Source organism: Monodelphis domestica, chromosome 4, assembly GCF_027887165.1.
Source record: "Monodelphis domestica isolate mMonDom1 chromosome 4, mMonDom1.pri, whole genome shotgun sequence".
Classification (NCBI taxonomy): Eukaryota; Metazoa; Chordata; class Mammalia; order Didelphimorphia; family Didelphidae; genus Monodelphis; species Monodelphis domestica.
This window is the reverse complement of record NC_077230.1, coordinates 94,217,626-94,241,105: the sequence shown is the minus strand read 5'-3', so window position 1 is coordinate 94,241,105 and position 23,480 is coordinate 94,217,626. Positions and strand designations below refer to the sequence as shown.

Sequence of the window (23,480 nt, the reverse complement as noted above, 5' to 3'; positions counted from 1 at the left end):
GTTCTTGTCAAGAAACCTAATTTCTTCAAAGACTTTCATTCCATGAACTATTGAGATACTGGACTCAAATCAGTGAGTAAGGTTCTCTTCCCTTTTTCTACCTCTCCTCTGCTTACAAGAAAACCTAGTACTTCAGTAATTAGTTTTATTTTAAAAGAGATTTAGAGCAACCCACACCCCTCTAACCTCTACCCTTTGCCCCAATCAATAATTAAATCAAATAAGCAGTCAGATAGAAAATTCAATCTTGTTTATTTACATCTAGAGAGTATGCCCATTGGCAGACTCCATCTTGTTACAAGTTTTCAAGAAGACATAAGGAGGAGACTTGTGAGAGCCTCAAAACAGCACATATCTGGATTGAGGTCCCATATACCTCTTCTGGTAGAGAAGACTTCCCTGACATCCTTGAGGGCTGGCATGGCCATGAAAGGGCAAGCCTTCACCCAGGGGAGATCTCCATTTTGTCTCCCTCAAGTAATTCAGGGACTCTGGGAGGGAGTAGTGAGGGAAGCCATTTTCATCAACCCTTTCCTCACTGCCTTCAACCCTTATTTCTCCATCTAAGGAGTGAGAATCCCCCCAAATTACAATTTATATAAGGCTTTGAGGTTTGTAAAACACTGTTATCTCATTTGATTTCCACAATAATCTTGTGAGATGGATATTATGCTCATTTTATAAATCAGAAAACTGAAACAGAGAGGTATAATGACTTTTCCACAGACACATCACTAGGAAGTGTCTAAGGTGAAATGTTAACTCAAATACTCCTGAATCCACACCCAGCAATTGTAACCCCTAAGCCCCTTGATCAGCTCCCCTCCTAGACACTATTTCTCCTTCAATTTTTTTAAACCCTTACCTTTCATCTTAAAATCAGTACTGTGTATTCGTTCCAAAGCAGAAGTATGAGAAGGGTTAGGCAATGGGGCTAAGTGACCTGCCCAGGTCACACAGCTAGGATGTCATATCTGAGTGTTTATGAAACTGCTCTCTTTTGGTTCTCCTACTAACTATATGGCTGTTCTTTCCTAGTCTTCTTTGCTGATTCATCTTCCATATTATGCCCACTAGCTGTAGATGTCCCCCCAGACTCTGTCCTGGACCCATTTCTCTTTTCTCTACAATCTCTCTCACTTGTCTACTTCATTAGTTCCCATAGATTTAACTATCATATCACTGCAAATTACTAGATTAAAAAATGAATAAATTGTTACCCCTGAATGTGGAATATTACAACAAATATAGAAAATATAGAGAAACCCTCGGAAACTCATATGCACTGATGCAAAGTGAAGTAAGAAGAAATGGGAAAACAAAATACATGACTGCTATAATATAAAGAGGAAAGAATGAAATTAAGTGCAGTGGTTCCTCTGCTACTTGGAGGACTTGACCCTCACATATACATCTAAATTGTTATCCCTCAATAATTTAAAAAAATAAACCATTTGCTGTATAAATATAATGATCAAGTTCATTCCAAAGAATGGAAGAGAAAATGTCTTTTCTTTCTTTGCAGAAGTGTACTATAGAAAATTGAATAAACTCCAGATTTGGTTAATATGTTCAGTTTTGTGAGACCATTTCTCTCTCTCTCTCTCTCTCTCTCTCTCTCTCTCTCTCTCTCTCTCTCTCTCTCTGCACACACACATTCTTTGTTACAAGTAATAATTTTCTGGGGAAGAGATAGCTGAAAATGAAGATGATATAAAAACAAAATCTACAGAAACATTTTTTTAAACCCTTACCTTCCATCTTGGAGTCAATACTGTGCATTGGCTCCAAGGCAGAAGAGTGGTAAGGGCTAGGCAATGGGGGTCAAGTGACTTGCCCAAGGTCATACAGCTGGGAAGTGTCTGCAGCCAAATTTGAACCTAGGACCTCTCGTCTCTAGGCCTGGCTCTCAATCCACTGAGCTACCCAGCTTCCCCCAACAGAAACATTTTTTAAGGGAACAAATTTGAAAAGGTAAAACCCATAGGAAAAAAATAGCCAGAAAATTGCATTTCAGATTCACCATTCTGTGTCCATCATCATCCAATTGTTGTACATAATGGGTTCACCCATACTCTGAATTCTACACTAAGTTTTATGAGGCAACAGGCATCTATCTCTCTAAGGAGATAATAATCAGTAATCATAGTCTCTCCTCAGCAGTGATTCATTCAGATATTCCTCAGTGAACCATGCACAGACAAAATGGAGAAAGTGTTGGCGGAAGGGGAATTGGGATTAAATATGGCAGACAGCAGGGTAATCTAGGACAAAAGGCAAGGAACTACTTGCAGAATAATGAGAGCTAGCCTCTATGCAATACCCTTAACAGAAACAAGCTCCATACCAAATAAGCTCCATAAAAACAAAAGGATAAAAAACAGGGACTTCTAGCTAGATGGATGGATGGCAGCAAGGTTTTTTTTTTTTCCATGCTAAATTTTTATTTCAATGTTATGCAACTGCATATGTATAGAAGAGTAGTAAAGGTTAGGCAAAGGGGGTTAAGAGACTTGCCCAGGGTCACACAGCTGGGAAGTGTCTGAGGTCAGATTTGAACCTAGGACCTCCCATCTCTAGGCCTGACTCTCAATCCACTGAACTACCAAGCTGCCTCTTTTTGTTTGATTCAGAAATGAGTTTTGAGTCAGAAAGGCCTGAGTTTGAATCCTGCCTCATATACTTAATAACTGGGTGATCCTAGGAAAGTCACTTAAACTTTCAGGGTTCTAGGAAATTCTACAAGACTATTAATTGTAGAGAAGGTGGCAATCAACTCAGTCAACCTCAATTTCCTCAACTATAAAATGGGGCCTACCTTGTAGCACCAATTCTGTAGGGTTGTTTTGAGGATTCAATGAGATAATGTAGGTAAAGTGCTGTGCAAATCCATGCTAGGAATTCTTAGAAGATATTCATTCCCTGAATTCCTATAAAATAGCGTACAGAGAAGGTAGATAATGAAGTCATTCTCCTTTCAGGGGAGAGATTCATTCTAAATAGTTTGACTGACCAGGAGTGTGGATAGAGAGAATGCAGACCAGGGTTTCTTAACCTTTTTTTGTATCATGAACCCCATTGGCAGTCTGATGAAGCCTATGAAACCCATTCTCAGAATGTCTTTAAATGCATAAAATAAATTTTGTAAGGATAACAAAGGAATTAAATTATATTGGAATACAGTTTCCAAGTCCTTTCTCTGTTCCAAAAACCAAGTTCCTGAATCCCAGATAAAGAACCCTTGGATTCTCAGACATTGGATTGAAAGGGAGGGGAGAAACTCTCTAAGAGACTCCTAACTGGTTTCCCCTTCACTGTCCCAGAATATGGTACTGATTCCCAAGCCAGGAAGACCAAAAACAGAAAAAGAAAAATATAGACCAATCTCCTTAATGAACATAGATGCAAAAATCCTAAGTAAAATACTAGCAAAGAGATTACAGCAAGTTATTACAAGAATTCTTCATTATGACCAAGTGGTTTATACCAGTAATGCAAAGCTGGTTCATTGTTAGGAAAACCACCCGCATAATCAACCATATCAACAAAAAACTAGTGGAAATAATTCTTTAGCAAAGTTGCAAGGTACAAACTAAACTCACACAAATCATCAGCATTTCTGTATATTTTCAACAAAACTCAGCAGCAAGTTAGAAAGAGAAATTCCATTTAAAATAATTCCAGATAATATAAAATATTTGGGAATCCATTTGCCAAGACAAACTCAGGATTTATATGAACACAACTACAAAACACTTCACACAAATAAAACTAGATCTAAACAATTGGAAAAACATTAATTTCTCATGGGTAGGATGAGCTAATATGATAAAAATTATAATCCTACCTAAATTAATTTACTTAGTCAGTGCCCTACCTATCAAACTACAAAAAAAAAACATTTTTATAGAATTAGAAAAAATTATAACAAAGTTCATCTGGAAGAACAAAAGATCAAGAATATCAAGGGAAGTAATGGGAAAAAAAGTGAAGGATAGAGGCCTAGCAGTACCAGATCTTAAAATGTACTATAAAGCAGTAATCATCAAAACAATATGGAACTAGCTGAGACAGAAGGGTGGGCCAATGGAATAGACTTGAGGTAAATGACCTCATCAAGATAGTGTACAATAAACCCAAAGACCTAGCTTTTGGAATAAGAACCCACTATCTGACAATAACTTCTGGGAAAATGGAAAACAGTATGGGAAAAATTAGGCTTAGATAAACACCTCACACCCTATACCAAGATAAATTCAAAATGGGTAAATGGCTTAAATATAAAAAGGAAAATTATAAGTAAATTAGGTGAACATAGAATAGTATAACTGTCATATCTATGGGAAAGGAAAGAATTTAAGAGCAAACAAGAGATAGAGAACATTACAAGATGTAAAATGAATAACTTTGATTATATCAAATTAAAAAGGTTTTGTACAAACAAAGCCCATGCAACCAAAATTAGAAAGGAAGCAACAAACTGGAGGAAAAATTTTATAACAAAATTCTCTGACAAAGGTCTAATTTCTCCTTCTCCAAACGACAAATGGTCAAGGGATATGAATAGGCAGTTTCCAGATGAAGAAATAAACAATAATCATGTGAAAAACTATTCTAAATCCCTCCTGAGTAAACAAATGCAAATCAAAACAACTCTGAGGTACTATCTCACACCTAGCAGATTGGCCAATATGACAGGAAGGGAAAATTATGCTGGAGGGGATGTGGCAAAATTGGGACACTAATGTATTGCTGGTGGAGTTGTGAATTAATTCAACCATTCTGGAAGGCAATTTGGAATTATGCCCAATGGGCTTTAAGAGACTGCCTACCCTTTGATCCAGTCATACCATTGCTGGGTTTGTACACCAAAGAAACAAAATAAAAATGTTTGTACAAAAATATTTATAGCTGTGCTCTTTGGGGTGGCAAAAAATTGGAAAATGAGGGAATGCCCTCCGGATGGGGAATGGCTGAATAAATTGTGGTATCTGTTGATGATGGAATACTATTGTGCTAAAAGGAATAATAAAGTGGAGGAATTCCATGGAGACTGGAACAACCTCCAGGAAGTGATGCAGAGTGAGAGGAGCAGAACCAGGAGAACATTGTACACAGAGATGGATACACTGTGGTACAATCAAATGTAATGGACTTCTCTACTAGCAACAATGTAATGATCCAAGACATTTCTGAGGGTCTTATGAAACAGAACACTATCCACATCTAGAGAAAGAACTGTGGAAGCAGAAAAACAACTGCTTGATCACATGAGTCGGTGGGGCTATGATTGGGGATGTAGACTCAAGTCTAAACAATCACCCTAGTGCAAATATCAATAATATGGAATTATGTCTTGATCAATGACACATGCATAACCTAGTGGATTTGCACATTGGCTATGGGAGGAGGGGAGGGAAAGAATATGAATCATGTAACCATGAAAAATTTTTCTTAATCAATTAAATAAAATTTAAAAATTTAAATAAAATAAAAGACTGCCTGCCCTTTGATCAAGCATACCCACTACTGGGTTTGTCCCAAAGAAACAAAAAAAAATGTTTGTACAAAAATATTTATAGCTGTGCTATTGGTAGTGGCAAAAAATGGAAAATGAGGGGATGCCCTTCAATTAGGGAATGGCTGAATAAATTGTGGCATATGATGGTAATAGAATACTATTGTGCTATAAGGAATGATGAACTGTTTGATTTCTATAAAAACCGGGAAGACTGATATGGAGTGAAATGAGCAGAGAACAGGAGAACATTATACACAGTAAATGAAACATTATGGGACAATCAAATGTAATCAACTTTGCTACTAATAGCAATGCAATGATCCAGGACAATCCAGAGGGGCTTATGAAACAGAACACTATCCACATCTAGAGAAAGAACTGTGGGAGTAGAAACACAGAAGAAAAACATGATTTATCACTCGTTTATATGGGAATAGGACTTAGGGTTTGGGGTTTAAAAAACTACTCTTATTACAAAAATGAATAATATGGAAATGGGTATTGAGTATAAAGGTATAACCCAGTAGAATTGCTTGTCAGCTCTGGGAGGGGGAAGGGGAAAAGGAGAGGGAAAGAACATGAATCATGTAACCTTGGAAAAATACTTTAAAATAATTTTTTTTAAAAAAAGACTCAGCATTTCTCAATCTTATTTCATAAAATAACATGTGTGATCTATAAAATAAGGCATTTCAATCATAAAGGGGGCCAATTCCTTTCAAATAGAATATATAATCATTTAATCTCCCAACCTCCACTGAAATCTATCCAGCAAAGATTTGAAAAATGTTCTATCTTCCCTGGCCTCCTCTTCTCTGAGACCACACCTCTTCAAGGGCATTTCCTCTCTGAATACTGGTTCTTGGTTTCTCCTCTCTGGACGCTGAGGCTTGTCAAGTATGAAATGGAGCCACTTTGGCCTAGAAGGCCTCGGGAGCTCAGGGTCAGAGTAAGATGATACTGTAAAAGTTTGGGAGTCATGGGGATACCTTTCCAGACTATAGTCGGAGTAAGGAAAATCAAAATAGGGGCATGGTGTCTTATGAGGCACTTGGAGGATAAATTTCACCCCCAGTTCCTCAGTGCCTGGCATAGGTATAGGTATGACCATTAACTGTGCTTCAGAGGGGTATTTCATTCCCTCATGGGGACAGCCATCTGGGATCCAAGAAGCACAAACTAAACAGACAGGATAATAAGATGAACTGTATCGACTAGAACTGTGAGGTGAGAATTTCCTCTTCTTTCGTAGAAGAATTTGTTTATAGACATCGTTTTTTATTTTCTCCTGAGGGATAGAACTGACAATGTCCTGAACTTTACTGTCAGAGACTTGCCCCCCCTCCACAATATATGGTTTGAGGTAATTTAAACATTTAAAAGACTTTTTTTTTGGTGCCAGCTGGGTCTGATGTTGGGATTCTGATTGATTATGATCTTCAGGGTCAGAGTTTGGCTCATCTTCAGCCTGGGGGCCCTGACCTCTTGGAGATTTATTCTTGAGGCCAGAACCTGAGGACTGTACAGTCTTGTGTTTAGGGCCCTGGGGTTTGGTAGAGTCTAATCTAGCCTCAACCTGCTGAGCTGAGCTGGCTGGAGAAGTAACTTGAGAGTCAAGGCTGAGGGGGGGTGTGACCTGGTGATCTGGACTCACTGACCGTTTTGCTACACGTTTATGATCTGATGGAGTGATGTTCTGGGGGTCAGAATCTGAAGAAGCTTCTAATGGACTAGCAGGAGGTATGGTCTTGTGGTCAGAGCGAGGCGGATTTTTGTCCTGGGGGTCAGTCAGCCGTGGCGGTGATGTCCTGAATCCCTGGTCCGTTCGCACTGTGGCCTGCTGGTCTCTTTCCTGGGGCATTACTTCCCATTTATTAGCTTTCTTCTCATCCAGGTGGTCAGGGCTGTACAGAGGTGTGGTCTGGTGTTCAGATCTAGACTGAGTTGTGTCCTGGGATTCCAAGTCCGAAGGCGGTGTGGCTTCCCCCTCATACAGATCTGTTACATTCATGGCCTCTTGATCTATTGTCATTGACCTTGTTTTCCTGGGCTCTTGCTCTGTTGGATCCCAGGTTGGGACAAGGGGGTCTACTGTATCCTTAGCTTGATCATCAAAGCACTGTGGAGGGGCGGTCCTATAGCCAGGGCTACTCACCATTTCATCTTGGGAGTCCAATGTAGGTGTGACCATGCACTCCAGGTCAGAAAGAGCTAAATCTGGGTGGTTGGGTTTCTTTGGCAATGTTTCCCTCTGGACTTGGTCTTTTTTAATTGAAATGGGAGGTTTAGGCAGAGAAGGGTTGGGAGAACATTTGACCTGGTGGTTAGGTCCAGGTAGAAGTGGTGTTTCCTGGTGATCACAGACAGTCCTACTTGTGACCTGTGGATCTGTTCTCACCGGCATTGCTTCCTGGAGATCTTGTTCTGTTTGTATCAAAATATCGGTGATAAGATGGGGTGTATGCACATTTTGGTCAGAGTTCTGTGGAAGTGAACCATGGTTTCCAGAGGCAAGTCGGCTTTTATCCTGGAGGTCAGAGCCCAGTGGAGTTCTTGTTGCCCAAAAATTGTGGTCTGGGAGAGTTGTAGCCTGGTGCTCCCTTCCTAGTTGTGTTCTTTCTTTGTTTTCCTGTTTTGTTTTACATGGGGGCCCAGTCCCAGATTCTGCTGTACCTACAGCCCTAAAGTCAGGGCCAAGAGAAGTTTTAGTTTGATGCCTAGAGTCCAAGAGAATTGTCTCCTGATTCTCTGTGCCCAGAGTCAGGGTTATTTCCCCCTGATCCTGCCCAGCGGAATTTATAGTCTGTTGATTTGTTCTAGGTGGAACCATTTGACAATGTGGTTCTTCTGGTTGAACTGAATCCTCTATATCCTCAATCAAAGTGTTCTGCCCAAGATGAGACATGGCCTGGTGACTGGGCCCACACAGAAGTGTCTCCTGTTTATCTGTGTGCAGGGGATGAAGTATTGCACCATGATCATTACCAGTGGGATTCTTGGTCTGCTGCTCTGCTGCTGGCTTTATCATTTCACTGTATTCTAAGTTGACTTGCCCAGAGTCCTGCTTCTCAGAGTCTGGAATATTCTCAGTCTGGTGGTCAGGGTTGGGTGTAGATATGGTCCAGTGGTCAGGGCCAGGGAAAGATATTTCCTGGACCTCAGTGCTCAAGGGAAGTGTTGCCCCTTGGCCTTGTTTAGTGGGATTTGTGGTCTGCTGGTCTATTCCCTCTGGTGTTATTTCACATTGTTTGAATTCTTCTCGCCGTGAGACTTGGGCTTTAGGATCTCCCAGTGTATTCTCAGGCTGGTGAGCAGGATTAGTTAGAGGTATGCCTTGGTGTTTTGAGATGAGTAGAGTTGGGTCTTGAGCGTTTAAGTCCAGTGAAGATACTAACATGAGATCCTGGTTGGTTAGAGTAGGATTCTGGATTTCTTTTCTCAATGGCATTGGTTCCATATTCTCTCGTTCAAGCTGAAGAAAGACTTGTGCAGCTGGGCCTGCTGAAGACACAGTTGGCTGCTGTTCAGGCCTAGGAGGAACCTTGACCAGGGTTGCCCAGTGGCTAGAATCAGATACAGTTGTTTTCTGGTCATCTAAGCCTGGGAGATTTGTAGTTGTCCTTTGATTTTGTCCTGTTAGAGACGTAGGCTGTTGGTGTATTCCTGATTGCCTTGCTTCATGGTGTTTTTGTTCTGGTTGAAGTGAGAACTGGACATTTGGGTCAAGGATAGTTTTAGTCTGAAGTCCAGAGAAGGGTGGAAGGGCTACCCAATGGTTAAAACTAGGTACAGCTGTTGCCCTGTTATCTGTACTCTGCAGAGTAGAGTTTGTCCCATAACCCCATACAAAAGGATTGATGTTCTTCTGGTCTGTTCCCTCTATCATTGTTTCCCATAGTTCTGGGTTTGGCTTACTTTTTAGCTGAGCATTAGCATTCACAATTTTCCCAATCTGGTAGTCTGAAGTGAATGTAGTTGTGGCTTGGGGTTTGATGCCAAGCAGGTGGATGTCTGGCCTGTAAGAGACCACTGGAGGTGCCGTCCGAAGATGCTGACCAGTCCCTGGTAGAGTTGTGGCCTGGGGCTGGGTTTTTGGTGCTGTGGTTTTCAATGTATAAGCAACAGGGCTTGGTATGTCTTCAGCCTGCTGATTAGGGCTGGGAGGAGGTGTGGCCCTGTAGCGAGGGACAAACAGAATTGTTTTCTGGCCATCTATGCCCAGGAAAGGAGGGATGGCCCAGTGATCCTGACCTGCAGGGTGTGTGGCCTGGTGCTCTGTTCTTAGTGGTACTGTTTTCCTGTGCTCTTGTTCCATTTGAAGCGAGACCTGGGCAATAGGATGTGAAGGATCCTTTGGATGGAGAGGAAATATCACCTGGTGGTCAGGGACATGTAGAGTTTTGTCTTGAAGGTGTAAGCCAATGGGAATCTGTCTTGCCCTTTGATCCTGGCTGGTTCTCTCTGGCATTGGCACTCTCACCGGGATTGTTTCCCAGGGCTTTTTTCCCATCTGAAATAATCCGTGGACGGTGGGGCATGTTGCATCCCCAGCCTGTGGCAGCTTCTCTGAGTTGGATGCAGTCGTAGCCCCAGTTTTCTGATGAGAATGTGATGAAGGCACCCCCAGCGATTTGGGGAGATTGTCATTGCAATAGAGCAGAGATACTGTTTTCCAAGGGCAAAGAAGGTTGGGATGTGAGGATGAACGCCTTTTGGGCTGGGCCCAATAGTCTGCACCTGAGGATTTCGAAGCCGGGTCTCTAGACCAGGGGTGCGGACAACTAGTTGTTGAGTTCGTTGGATGAAGCATGGGTTCCAGTTTTAAAAATCCTAGCAGAGCATTTGTGGCCCGGATCCGACGCTTGGGTTTAGGCAAAGGTCCCATCTGATGACCGGAGCTCACTGGTATGGTTGCAACCCGGACCGACGGGCTGGGGCCCGTCTGGGGTACAGCTATGTACATGGCTCTGGGGACTTCCCGTGGGGGGGCCTCCGCAAACGATGGATAGGGGGCCCGCTCTCTGTAACGGCTTAGGTCCTCAGCTAGATGGCCACAGTCTGGGAAGATCTTTGGGAAGTGTTTAGAGCCTGAAGAAGCTTCTGCCTGGGGATTGAGATCCAAAGGAATCACAGGCTGATGTCGGGAGTAAAGCGGAGGGCACTGCTTACTGAACGTCAGAGTCATGGCAGGCTTGTTGGGTGGGACATCAGGCCTGCTTAAGGGAAAGACTACGTGGTGTTTGGGATGCGAGGGTAAATGATTGGCCCTAGGCTGGTGCTGAAGATGAGGCAGTGGCTTCGCAACTGTTCTAGGAGCGGGGCAAGGTGGCTGGACAGTTATGACCGGAGGTCTGAAATGTGAGGAGGGCATTGGTTCAGTCCTGGGGCGAGGATGGGGCAGTGACTGGACGGGTCTTTCCTGGTGCTTGAAAGACATTTGCTCAGCCCTCAAATAGGGGTCTTGTTCCCACAGTGGCGAAATCCGATGGGGAGGACATGGTAGCCACACCACTTTGGCCTGGTAACAGAGGCCCGTCTGAGGACCTTGGATTGGCTCTGTAGATGAATAAGACACGCGTTATCTGCATTGGCATGTGAATGTGAGTCTATGTCATAAGTACATGTTACACAGAAAGAATACATAGGAAAAGCAGCTGTGAAGGAGTAATGGTAGCACCCAAGAGACATGGTCCAATCCTCATCTATACCTGGAAGTTGGGACATCATCTTATAGCTTTCCAAAAACTTTCATATGCATCACTTCATTGATTCCACACAGGAAGTCCTGATTAGGCAAGGGAGGTATCATTCATACAATATGCAGATGAGGTAAAAGATCCCATCTGGAAAAAAATATTGACTTAGTGGTTGCAACAAATTGAGAAGGCGATGGAAAGCTACTGTGTTATAAAAGACGATGAGAAAGGGGGCTGGACAGATAGAGAGCCAGGTCCAGAGGCTGGAGGTCTGGGGGTCAAGTCTGGCCTCAGACACTTCCCAGCTGTGTGACCCTAGGTAAGTCACTTAACCCCCATTGCCTAACCCTGACCATTTTTCTGCCTCAGAATCAATATACAATATTGATTCTAAGAAGGAAGGTAAAGGTATTTTAAAAAATAAAATCAAAATGAATATAAAATGGTAATGGGCAAGGGGAAGAGGAATAAATGAAGACTGTGGAGAAAGTAGAAAGAGAAGAAGTGTTGAAAGAAACCAGGGATTGATTCTCAAAAGATGAAGTGGGGAGGAAGCCCATTTCAGGCACGAGCAGCAGACGGTGCAAAGGTATAGACATGAGAGACAGATTGTCTCCTAAGTGCAGAATAGGCTACAAGCTAGGTGATGCAGTGGGTAGAACACTGAACCTGGAGTCAGAAAAATCTGAGTTCAAATCCAATCTCAAACCCCAGGATCATTCAAGTCACCTAAATTGCTATTTTCATTCGTTTCTTCATCTATAAAATAGGGATAATAATAATATTTATATCTCAGGATTATTATGAAAATCAAATGAGATAATATAAATGATAGTTATTAATATAGGCAGATAAATGGTACACTGGATAAGAGTGATGGACCTAGAATCAGGAAGATTTGAGTTCAAATTCAGCCTCAGACACTAGCTGTGTTACTCTGGGCAAGTCACTGAACTGTTTTCTTTGTTTTCTCATAGTCAAAATGGGAATAACAATAGCACCTACCTTACAGGGGTGTTGTGAGGGTAAAAGAAGATAGTATTTGTTAAATTAAAAAAGATAATATTTGTAAAGCACCTTGCAAACCTTGTAGCACTGTGATTTGGATGATAGATTTTACTATCCTCATCATTATGATTGCATCTCAGAGTGCTGGGGGAAGCGAGGAAGAGGAGTAACAGGTAAGAAGACTAAAAAGGTAGGAAGGGGTCCATTTGAAAAGTTGTAAATGACAAAATAGAACGGCGTATATTTGATCAAACAAAATGGAGCCAATGGAATTTGTGTAGCAAGGGAGTAACCTACTGAGATCTGCTTTTCAGGAAAATTACTTTGGCAGAAATGTAGAAGATAGATTCAAGTGGGGAAAAGATTAAGACAGGGAGTCAAGGATGACAACAAGATTTTACACCTGGGTATCATCAGTCTATAAACTCTTAGCAAGCACTTACCATGGGCATAGTAGAGAGAACACTGGGCCTACAGTCAAAAAGACCAGAGTTCAATCTAAGCTCAGACATTTGCAAGCTGGGAGGCCCTGGGCAAATCAAATAACCTCTGATTGCATAAAAACACTGGAAAAGGAAGTGGCAAATCACTCAAGTTCTCTTCACCAAGAAAATTTCATGGACAAAGTGAGGAGGCAGCTTGGTGGTTCAATGGATTGAGAGCTGGGCCTGAAGTCAGGAAGATTAAAGTTCAAATCTGACTTCAGAAGCTTCCTAGCTATGTGACCGTGGACAAATCACTTAACTCCATTTGCCTCAGTCTCTTCATCTGTCAAATGATCTAGAGAAGGAAATGGCAACCCACTCCAGCGTCTAGTGCAAAGAGTTGGATATGATTGAAACAAATGAACAAGAAGAAATTTTATCTAAAAAGAAGATAGCATGTTTAGACCTACACTTTGGGAAAACCACTTCATCATCTGAGTAGAGGATAGATTGTACCCTTGACCATCCCAGAGAAGTTTCACACAGGGGTAGAACAAGTAATGTGACTTCTATGGCCTTCATTTTCCTCATCTGTAAAATAAGAGAATGTCTAGACTAGATGATTTCTAAGGACCCTTTCCAAACTCTCTTAGGATCACAGGTCTTATGAATGGATGCAAAGTGAAGTAGACAGAACCAGAGCAATGTACACAGAATTGACAATATTGAAATGAGGACCAAATGTGAAAAACTTAGCTACTCTAATCATTATAGTGGTCCAAGATAATTCCAAAGGACCCATGATGAAAAATGCTATCCACCTTCAAAGAGAGAACCGATGAACAAATTATTGTTTCCTTGATTTATTTTTCTTGCCTTTTGTGCGATATGGTTAATGTGGAAATATGTTGATAACTTATATATTGCAAAATACTGTGGACATAACTGTGGACATATAAATGGTAATATTGTAGAATGTGACTATTAGGAATGTATCATATTCCTACTAATTCCAGGATCGAAGACCCATGGCTTCAATTCCAAAAGAACTCCATGCATCCCTGAAAAGACCAGTTAAACCAATTCCATACAATGCCCCACCAGATGTCCAAACTAGATATTTAAATGAAGGAACCCTAAGGTGTCTAGACATCCTTCCTTGAACATTTGGTGCTCTATGCAAAAGAGCCAACCCTAAAGCATCAGGACTGGGGCCAGATACCTGCTTCTGCCCACCATTCTGATAAGGTTCTCTGTAGATAAAACTCTCAAACTGGCCCTGAATAACCCAAAATGAAGTCTTGCTCCTTTAGCAGGCTCTCACCTTTCCTAGGAATCTTACAGGCCCTTCAAAGTTGACCTGGTTTCTCCTTTCCTTTCCAGTATGCTCCATCTTAAATAAACATTCCAATTGCTATGACATTTCTAGTGATGTACACCATCTTGCAGTTAATAATGATTTAAATGATTTCACATGCATAACTGATATCATATTGCTTGCTTTCTCATTGGGTGGGAGAGAAGGAAAGAATTTAGAAATGAATTTTTTTAAAGAAGATATCACAGGGGCATCTGGGTAGCTCAGTGGATTGAGAGTTGGGCCTCAATCCTGGAGATGGGAGGTCTGGGGTTCAAATCTGGCCTCAGACACTTTCTAGCTATGTGACCCCGGGCAGGTCACTTGGCCCCTATTACTTAGCCCTTACCCCTCTTCTGCCTTGGAATTGATACAAGGTATTGATTCTAAGATGGAAGCTATGAGCTTTTTAAAAAGAGGGAAAAAAGAAAAAAAATCACAGGTCTGAGGTTTCTAAGGATTCCCATTCTTTACCTCTTTCCATCCATCTCATAAAATCACATCTTATAAAATTATGATAATCAAACCCCTTTATAATGTACTTGTCTTTCTCACTTAATAATGCTAGAGTCTAGGAGCAAAATTATTACTTTTCTCATTTTGTTGATTAGCATAAACTGAGTCCTAAAGATTCTGGTGAACACAGTATATTATGGACAGACAATATTCAAACAAGGAGTCAAAAAGAAAGATTGGGGGGGAGGGGCAGTGAATTAAATGAAAATGAAAATTCTCACCTTTAGAAAATACCCTTTGTTTTCTCCCCATACAACTACAGGAGGATTTCCTTGAGGGAACAACAAAAACAAAAACAACAAAAAAAGCAATGTTAACAAGGAAGCATCTAGAAATTCTGAGTTCAGTTACCATCTCAACCAAGACTTACAGTTCAGTTGATGACTAGTTGCCCTCCAAGTTACCTACAGAATAAAATATAAAGTCCTCCATTTAGCCTTTAAAAGCTCTTCACCATCTTCCCAATAATTTAATCTTTATTCTCTTTCATGTATACTTTAGGGGACAGGTAGGTGACATAGTGGAGACAGCTGATCAGCCTGGGATCAGGAAGACTTATCTTCATGAGTTCAAATCTAGCCTCAGATACTTACTAGCTGTGTGACCCACATTTAAGCCTTGGTCTCCTCAAACATAAAATGAACTGGAGAAGGAAATGGCAAGCCACTGAAGGATCTTTTGCTAAGAAAATCCCAAATGAAATGAGAGAGATTCAGACCCAACTGAAAAAAAAGATTGAACAACATGTGCTCTATACGATCTGGCTATATGGACCGCCTTGCAATTCCCTGAACATGATCACTCCTTGTCCTGATTCCATACATCTCTATGTCTGCCCCTCATGCTTGGAATACTCTGTTCCCCTCATCTCCCCTTCTACCGAAGGTCCTTCTTGGTCCCCCCCACCTATGCCCCTGTTGCTATAATTTCTTCCTCTGAGATTAGATTTTACTTTCTTTGGGTATATCTTATATGTACTTAGTTATATACCTGTTAGCTCTCTCTTTAGAATATAAGCTCCTTAAGGTTAGGGGTTATCTTGCTTTTGTCTATGTATCTCTAGTAGCTTACAAAAAATTCAAATATATAGTAGCTAGCAAATGCTATATTCATTGACTAACAACTACACAGTTACCTTAGTACCAGGGCCAAAACCCAGCTGGAAAAATTAACATGAAGTCAATCATTGCTCTCTATGGTCATGAACATACTCACTATTAGTAGGATGTTTTTAAAAAAGAGGAGAACACTGGAACAGCCCAATTCCAAGTACGTTCTAGGCCTCAAGCTTGCCTTATTGGTGGGACTAATAACCAAATCCTGAGCAGATACAAAAGAACTCAGAAAATAAGGTTGGTTGGTTGGTTGGTTGGTTGGTTTTTTCAGAAAAAAAAATGGTCCTGGGCAGTCAAAGAAAATTAGAGGAGCTTCTTCAGTCACCTAGAGAATAAGACTCAGTTCTATGACTTGACCCATCTGATCATGGCCTCAGGTCTCTCTGACATCACAAAGCACACCAGTATGTTCATTGTCTGCCTAGGGCTATTTCATAAAAGAAGGGGTCTTGAGAGATGACTCTTTTCCTATGATAAGTGTTTCTTATACCTCGAACACCAATAGACTTCAGGGAATTCAGCCTGGCAAATAATCCTTGAAAAGTACAAGATCAATCTTCTTTTTTTTTTTAAACGTGTTTTAAAAGTTTTAAGTCTAGGGACTTAGAATGAATAAAGGGGGCAGCCCCTGGGAAATCCAGCAGTTCTTGGAACATGAAAATTAAACATGAATCCACAAAAGTAAGTTTATTTTTAAGATTTTTTTTAGTAATTTCTTAATAAACATTTGTAGAATGTGGTAGATAATCTTACTCTGAATTAAAATTGAGAAACTAGTAGCTAAGGCCATCTTTGAGAGTCTGGTGGGGAAGGAGGAGGGAGCAAAGAGAAATCTGAACAGAAGTTATGGAATATCACAAGTGGGACTCAGATTTCTAATCCAGAACTCTAGTCCTCTTTCAGCCCTTCCAGGTTTGAGCCAAAGAGTTCCTGTTGTAAAGCCTCCTTTCAGTGTAGAGATCAATTGAGAAAATACTTCTGAACCAGCAATCCCCACTACTTGGCATTATACCCCAAGGAGGTGAAAGATAGAAATTAAATTCATCAATATATACCCCAAATAGTTATCATATGACTTTGGGTGGTAGCAAAGAGTCCTATATTCTTCTCCCATTCTTGGCCCAAGAGGCTACCTATCATACTTGTTCCTAAGACATCCCCAAAGCTCCCTGCCAAAACACACCCTACAGAACTTCTTACCAGAAAGAATGTCTAAAAGAACAGAAAACATGTATTTCAAAATTTTGAAAGCTCAGTCTCAGCCAGGCCAATTCTGCTGGTGGTTTTACAAGTTTCCCTAAGGAACTAATAAAAAAAACTAATTAGAAAATATTAATAGAAAGTCAGTTCAGAAAAAGAGAAACCTCTTTCTTATGAGAAGACAGTATCCTAGAATGGAGAGAAAACTAGATTTGTATCTTTTGACACCTAGAATCAGACTGTCTTTGGTCCTTTGGTCCAAGTTTTTCAGATCATCTAAGGGGATCCTGACATCATAAAATTCCAATTGTCTTTCTTCACTTGAAGTTTAGAACTTCCCCACATCTCTAGGAGACCAGCAATCAGAAGTAATTGTGTTCAGATATAAATTTGTTGAATGGTGCTGGTACATGTGCTATATAAACAACCCTGACTGGATGTTGTATTAAACATCAAATTTGTTGGTTCTTCTCATTAGTCAGCTTTCTTCCCAGGGCTCCACTCCATACGTTCTTTCAACAAAGAATTCAGTATATTTTGGCAAATACAACTTTTTTCAGTTTTTAACCAGGCTCTAAGCATTTCGATCCCTCCTGAGGAAGGATTTCTATATGGGTCATGTGTAAAAAAGAAGAATCTTATAGGTTGTTTCCTGAAAGCAACCTATAATATTTGGAACATATTAGTTAGAAAAGGAAAAGTGCTCAAAAGTGGCATATCGAATCTGAAATGATGGGACAAACAAAGGTCTGAGTTTCTGAAAATATTGCTTGATCGATTCTATTTTTTAAATTTTTTATTAATATTATTTAATTGCTTATAAATAGAATTTATCAATAGGTGTCCCAAACCCTCCTCACCCTCCCATATCACCAAAGTTTTTATCTGGGAGATAGACATGTTTATACAAATTAAATCTTTAATATTGACATCTTTCCGTTTACTCCTTGGTGGTAACATTCACAATTTATTCTTCCAGTATTAATTCTGTAGCTGTATATGATGTTCTCTTGTTTTTATTAATTTCACTGTTTGTTATCCCAAGTAGACCTTTCCAAGTTTTTTTAATTGGCTGTCTCATTGTTCCTTATGATGCAGTACTATTCCATCACAATCATATAACACAATTTGTTTAGCCTTTTTTTTACAAGTGATAGGTTTAATGAAATAACAGGTCAAGTAAAACTTGAATTGCCTTAAACACTGAATGTCTTATAGTCAGAGGAATCACATAGTTCTGAAAATGTTACTTAACTTTATAAATACAAAAATGGGAGGTGGGGAGGAAGAGACAATTCCTGCCTAAAATTCATTTGTCAGATTTTAATTTTTGCCCATTTTGGCAGAGGCAGGAAATTTTCTTTCAAATTCATGCATTAATTACATCTAAAAGAAACCACATAGTATACTTTGTATAAGTAATCATTCTCTATTTCAGTGTTAAGATTAAAATTCTCTGTAGACTGTATATTAATGTATAACTATTTATTAGGTGGTAAAGTTGGAGTTAGAGAGAGAAAGAGACAGTCACATAATCACCTGGCTGTGCCCAGCTAATCTGCGGTTGCCGCACTTGTCTCTGTTTGCTAGCCAAAAGCAGCCACACCAGGAAATCTCCAGACAGGAGAGCACTCTCCTTCCTCCAACCCTCTCTTAAAACCCCCAGTGATGTCACTCCTTCTGAATTTCTCTGGTTGGACAGATTTGATCTCAGTCGAGGTCAGAGGCCAGTCTTCTGGACTCCAGGAGTAAAGGGGAACTAGTGACAAGCCTCTTCTGAAATGTCAAGGAGCCACAAAGCCTCTGGTGTCCTCCCCAAAGTACTCATACATGCCCAGACAAAGGTGGGGCTGATACCAACCAAAATGGATTTTTAAAAAGAAAGAGGGGTACAGTTTATATTAAATTAACAAAAATTCCCCCTCTGATTCGTTGGAAGATTAGCATATTAGTCTCTCCAATGAATTCATCCCATATATAATAACTATACATTTTAGGATTGTCTCACTCTGGTGTATAAGGACATAATGATATTATATTTCATTGAGTGTCTAACTACATTTTAAGTGTTTCTTAACATATTAAAAAATGATTGATGAGCACATTGACAAGGAGCCATTAGGGGGCATTCCCCTTTCTGACACAAGGGTTTTACAATCAAGATAAAATAATGGTTCACAAGAAGAACAAAAGTGGGTGGAGGGCCCAATCACCCACAATTCAGTTCACTACATCCAAAGGCTCACACAGAATCTAATGATGTGGTGTTTGATTTCTGGGGACATCCTTTATTGTTGTCATCTTCAGGCCACCTGGAATCATGATGGTCCTTACAGCATCTTCTCCCGGAGATCTGCTTTCCTGGTCCAGATTATTGGTGAAATCTTGCCCTAAAATTGCTTTAAAAAGATCTTAGTCTACAGACCTTTAGAATAACTTCACAATCCGCCCCTCTCAGGATGATGAGATACTGCCTAGGATCTAATACTAACATAACCTGATAGTAACACAAAATAATGTTCCAACACAGTGAATAGTCATTTATTATAATAATAGACTTGGTAAAAAATGTATGGCTATATTCATAGGTTACTATTTAAGAGTGCTTTGAATAAAATATGAATCCCCTTTCTCAAAAACAGGAGAAAAAAATATAAATAAATTAAAATCATAACAAGTTCCTGATATATACTCAAAGTCTAGTGGAGGTAGTTTATATCCTAATAAACATGTAGGTCAGGTGCAACAATATTGCAGTTATCCACCATCTGCCAAGACTAAAGAAAACTGCCAAGCCAAAGAAAAAAAGAGTATAGAACTCTGCTCTGACAAAAAGGGGACTATGGTCCTCTAGTCTAATTTCTACTCCATCATAGGAATAGCAAGCCAGAGGTAGAGTCAAATAGGGATGTTCTCATGTCTTGCAGTCTTGGTGCTTATAGGCTAAATTATAGAAGGTCAACCTCAGAACCTTACGGGACAGCTACTTCTCTGATTCTTCCCTGAGATAACTCCCCTACTTTGGCATTGACAGGGGTTGTTGACATCTGTGATCATCTGTTAATCAGCACTGATAAGTGGCTTGTTAACAATTCCTTTGTAGTTTTCTTGGAATCAAACTCAAACATCAGTTAAACTCCCATAAGATTTAATAATCAATAGCAAGTTTCAGTAGTCTAAGCTGTGGGATATGCAATGTTGTCAGGAATTGTAATTATTCTTTAATACCAAATAGCAGTTATAATTCAATAAATTGAAGGTTTTTTAAAAATCATACTTAAAGGAGAAAGAAAATCTAAAACGAGATAATTTCTCAAATCCCATTAGACAATGTAACAACTAAAGTTATGCATATAAAAGACAAATTGGTTATTGAAAAATTATATCTATTATTATCTACCAAATGACTGTAACGTTTTTTAAACAAACTTAAATTAGATTTACCTATATTATATCCTCCCTAATTACAAAAAAGATAAAAATAAAAATATAAGCCAAACCAAGTTCAAAAACAAAAAAGCAATAAGGTACAATGAAATGACAGGATCCAATTAATCAGTGTCAGTAGATAGTCCCAGTTTTATATTAGAGTAATGAATCTAAAAGTCTTTTTCACCAATTTTTATGGCAGTCAGAGTAGTTAGCAGCAACACTTGGAAAGTGACTTACCAAGCAGGCTGAGTCTCTACAGTTCATTGAAAGTTCTTTACATACATCTTGTCTCCTGACTGTAGATCATGGAGTAAGAAGTCCAATGGTCCAGCTTGCACTGTTGCCCCATAGTAGTGAAACTCACATAATTTGACCTGTAATTTCTGTCTAAGAGAAGCAACGTAAATGTGTCCCCTAGTAATGATGTGTATGCAGGGGGAAAAGACTTGGCCTAATAAAGAGAGATGCCAAAAAAAAAAAAAACATTTCAAATGGATAGACATGTAGATCTAAGTCTACTGCTCAAGAAAAATAGGACTAAAAGGAGAATCTCAGGCCACTTCAAGTGAACAATTTGCCGATCATGTTTGAAAATTCTCTATTCATATGCTCAACTTAGCCTGAGCTCTGGGGATGTTAGGGTGTATGGAATTTGAGAAAAACTCAAATAAGAATAAACCTGTGTTAAAAAAAAAAAAAACCAGTAAAATGAATTCCCCTAGTTGCATAATTTCTAACCACAGGAACACAAATGATAAATGGGTTTATTGGGAGATGGCCAGCCTCACAATAAAGTCGGACTTCTAGACAAGACCAAAAGACCCCCAGCCTTGTGAAAGGACTTCTTTTATACCCCAAAGAATAACTTATTAAATAATCCAAGACAGTGATAAAAATAGAAAGATGTGGATTGGTTGAAGTAATCAGGAAATTCTTCTCATTGGTAGAAGAAATCACTTGGTGATGACTTGATGAAAAGTCACTTGACAGATAAAGGGGGAGCAGGGGAGCTTGAACCCTATTTTCTAAGCCTGATAATGTCAAGGATAATGTATAGTAAGGACGAGGTGCCAGACCTTAAAGAGGGACAAAAGCCTGATGATGTTTAAGGGGTGGGTGTATACAAAGGTGAAGGAGCGTCACCAGTCTTCTAACCAAGGCAAAAGACTGTGTTATATTCCAGGCAAATTTTCAAAATTGAAATATAGGCTAAAATGTTATTTTTTTCAGTACTAAAATAATTTCAGTTATAAAACATTTTCTATAAAATTTTACTAAAAATTCTGTTTCTCCTATATTTGCTATATGATTTTTCTATAAATAATTTCTATATTGTCATATATTCAAAGTTAGCTTTGAAACTATTTCTATATTTCTATGACCCAATTTTATTTATAATTTTGTTTCAAAATTTTTATTTCTGATTTTATTTCTCAAAATTATAACTATGAAACTATTTCAATGCAATTTTTAAAATCAAAACTATAAAACTTTTTCAAAACTATATTATCAAAACCAATTTTCAAAACTATATATTCTCCCTCCTCTTAGGAATATATAGTTGTGTCATCAAATCAATTACTTTACATACTTTAAAATCTTCCTTTATACTCAAGCTTCCTGCTGGCACTCTAACCTTCATACTTTCTTATCTGTCTCTTCCTCATCTCACTTGCTTAAAATTTTTTTTCAAACTAATTTTAAATTATCATTTAATGTTTCTAATAATTTTCTTCTATTGGCTCGAATTTCTAATTCCAATCAGATTCCACATTATCTACATGTACACCCAAACAAATTTCAACTTATAATTTCTTCTTCTTTTAATTCATGTACCTTCTTTAATTTATTAGGATTTCAAACATTCCTAGTTAGCTTTCAGAAGTAAGAAGAGTTTCCCTCTTAAGTTGTGAAGAAATAACTAAACAATATTTTAAATATCCAATTTTTAACCATAGTCAATGTATATAACAATTTATTAAATCCATATGTAAATACTCAAATAATATATGTATATATATTATAAGACCACCATATATACCCCTTTTGAATCATACTAATAAGCAATACATTCTAGACATCATAATGTTATACTAGAAAGTACTGAAGTGATCCCAGGAGTCACCCATGTCCATTTTATCATGATTGTGATTGCCTGTACACAATAATGACCTCTGGCAAGAATTGCCAGGTGGGCTTGGTGATAACAATTTTAGGAAGAAAAAAGTTGCCTTCCCATACCCCTGAAATTTGGTTTGCATTTTACCATTATGTCTCCATCTTCTTTATCTTCATGGGTGTCTTCATAGATGATGATTGGCCATATGCCTTTGTCACCTCCAACCTCAGTGTCCCTGATAGCACTTTTGGCAGCTTGAAGTGTTATGGTGAAGGCATGGCCTTCTTTTGGCCACTATCTTTGGAACTGAATCAGTTCCCTTTCTTGAAAGCTCAAATTTAGCTGCTTGGGCACTTAGATTAGGTGGAGGAAAGGCTGACCTCAAAAACCTCTGAGAGCCGAGCCAGCAGTCTCTCAGAGGGGAGGATCCTTCTGTCTAGGTATGACAGTCCAGTTGAATAAGAATGAGAGACACTGAATGCTCAATCCATATTTAGGCATCACCCAGTGTTCTATTTTGAACAGGATTTGTATTTATTTTATAGGTTCAGTGAGTACACACTTTTTGGGCATACAATCATTTTTCAACATGCATGATCATCTACAGATAATCGGATGTGTCACACATTAACAAATTACTTAATCAACATTTTATGATCATTTACTATGTTGCTACAACAAAAATTGTGATAAATGACATGAGTAGGGTAATCTGAAGTTTAGTCCCTCCTGACGTAGGGGATGACCAGTTAGGAGAATCATTGTTACTTTTGGTCAGCTTTCACAATCAATCACAATTACTTAGGAGATGGGTAACAAAACATTTTGTAGCTAGATACAGAGTAAGAGGGTAATTTAAGACAGACCAGAATTGGGATTTTCCTCAATTTCCAAGTTATATATTTCTTGTGCTTGATTCAGGCACCTGGCAAGATTGCTTGGTTGTTATAAACATAACAAATCAGTGAAGTGTGTCTGTAGCTTGTGTTTCAAAGGAATGATTAATCTACCTGTCATGCCTGGCCTACAATGAGTGTGGAGTGTTTAAGTGTGCCTCTGCTTGAGAGAGAAGGGAGGGGTAGTGGGTAGTG

At 39.2% G+C, this 23,480-nt stretch overlaps 2 protein-coding genes across 5 annotated transcripts in view; one reads left to right on the top strand and one right to left on the bottom strand.

The window, feature by feature from the left end:
* Positions 1–6,154: 6,154 nt before the first annotated feature.
* On the bottom strand, positions 6,155–16,064 carry LOC103103416 (uncharacterized). Of its 2 annotated transcripts, XM_007493884.3 has the most exons (4): positions 15,739–16,064; positions 14,745–14,794; positions 11,230–11,364; positions 6,155–11,077 (listed from the first exon to the last, which is right to left on the bottom strand). In XM_007493884.3, exons 3-4 carry the CDS (start codon positions 11,246–11,248, stop codon positions 6,261–6,263), a joined length of 4,836 nt encoding a protein of 1,611 aa, XP_007493946.2. In that variant the 5' UTR covers positions 11,249–11,364; positions 14,745–14,794; positions 15,739–16,064; the 3' UTR covers positions 6,155–6,260. The 2 variants fall into 2 exon arrangements, with proteins under 2 accessions (XP_007493946.2, XP_007493945.2); XM_007493883.3 differs by lacking the exon at positions 11,230–11,364.
* A 47-nt stretch (positions 16,065–16,111) lies between these two features.
* LOC103103224 (mucin-2-like) overlaps positions 16,112–23,480 on the top strand; it is a 53,683-nt gene continuing 46,314 nt past the window's right edge. For 2 of the 3 annotated variants that reach the window (XR_001629843.2, XM_056793619.1), the window contains exon 1: positions 16,113–16,319. The gene's annotated coding sequence lies outside the window, so the exon portion shown is untranslated. Of the gene's footprint in view, positions 16,320–23,480 lie in introns of all 3 variants that reach the window. The other variant, XM_016433541.2, reaches the window with a different exon arrangement.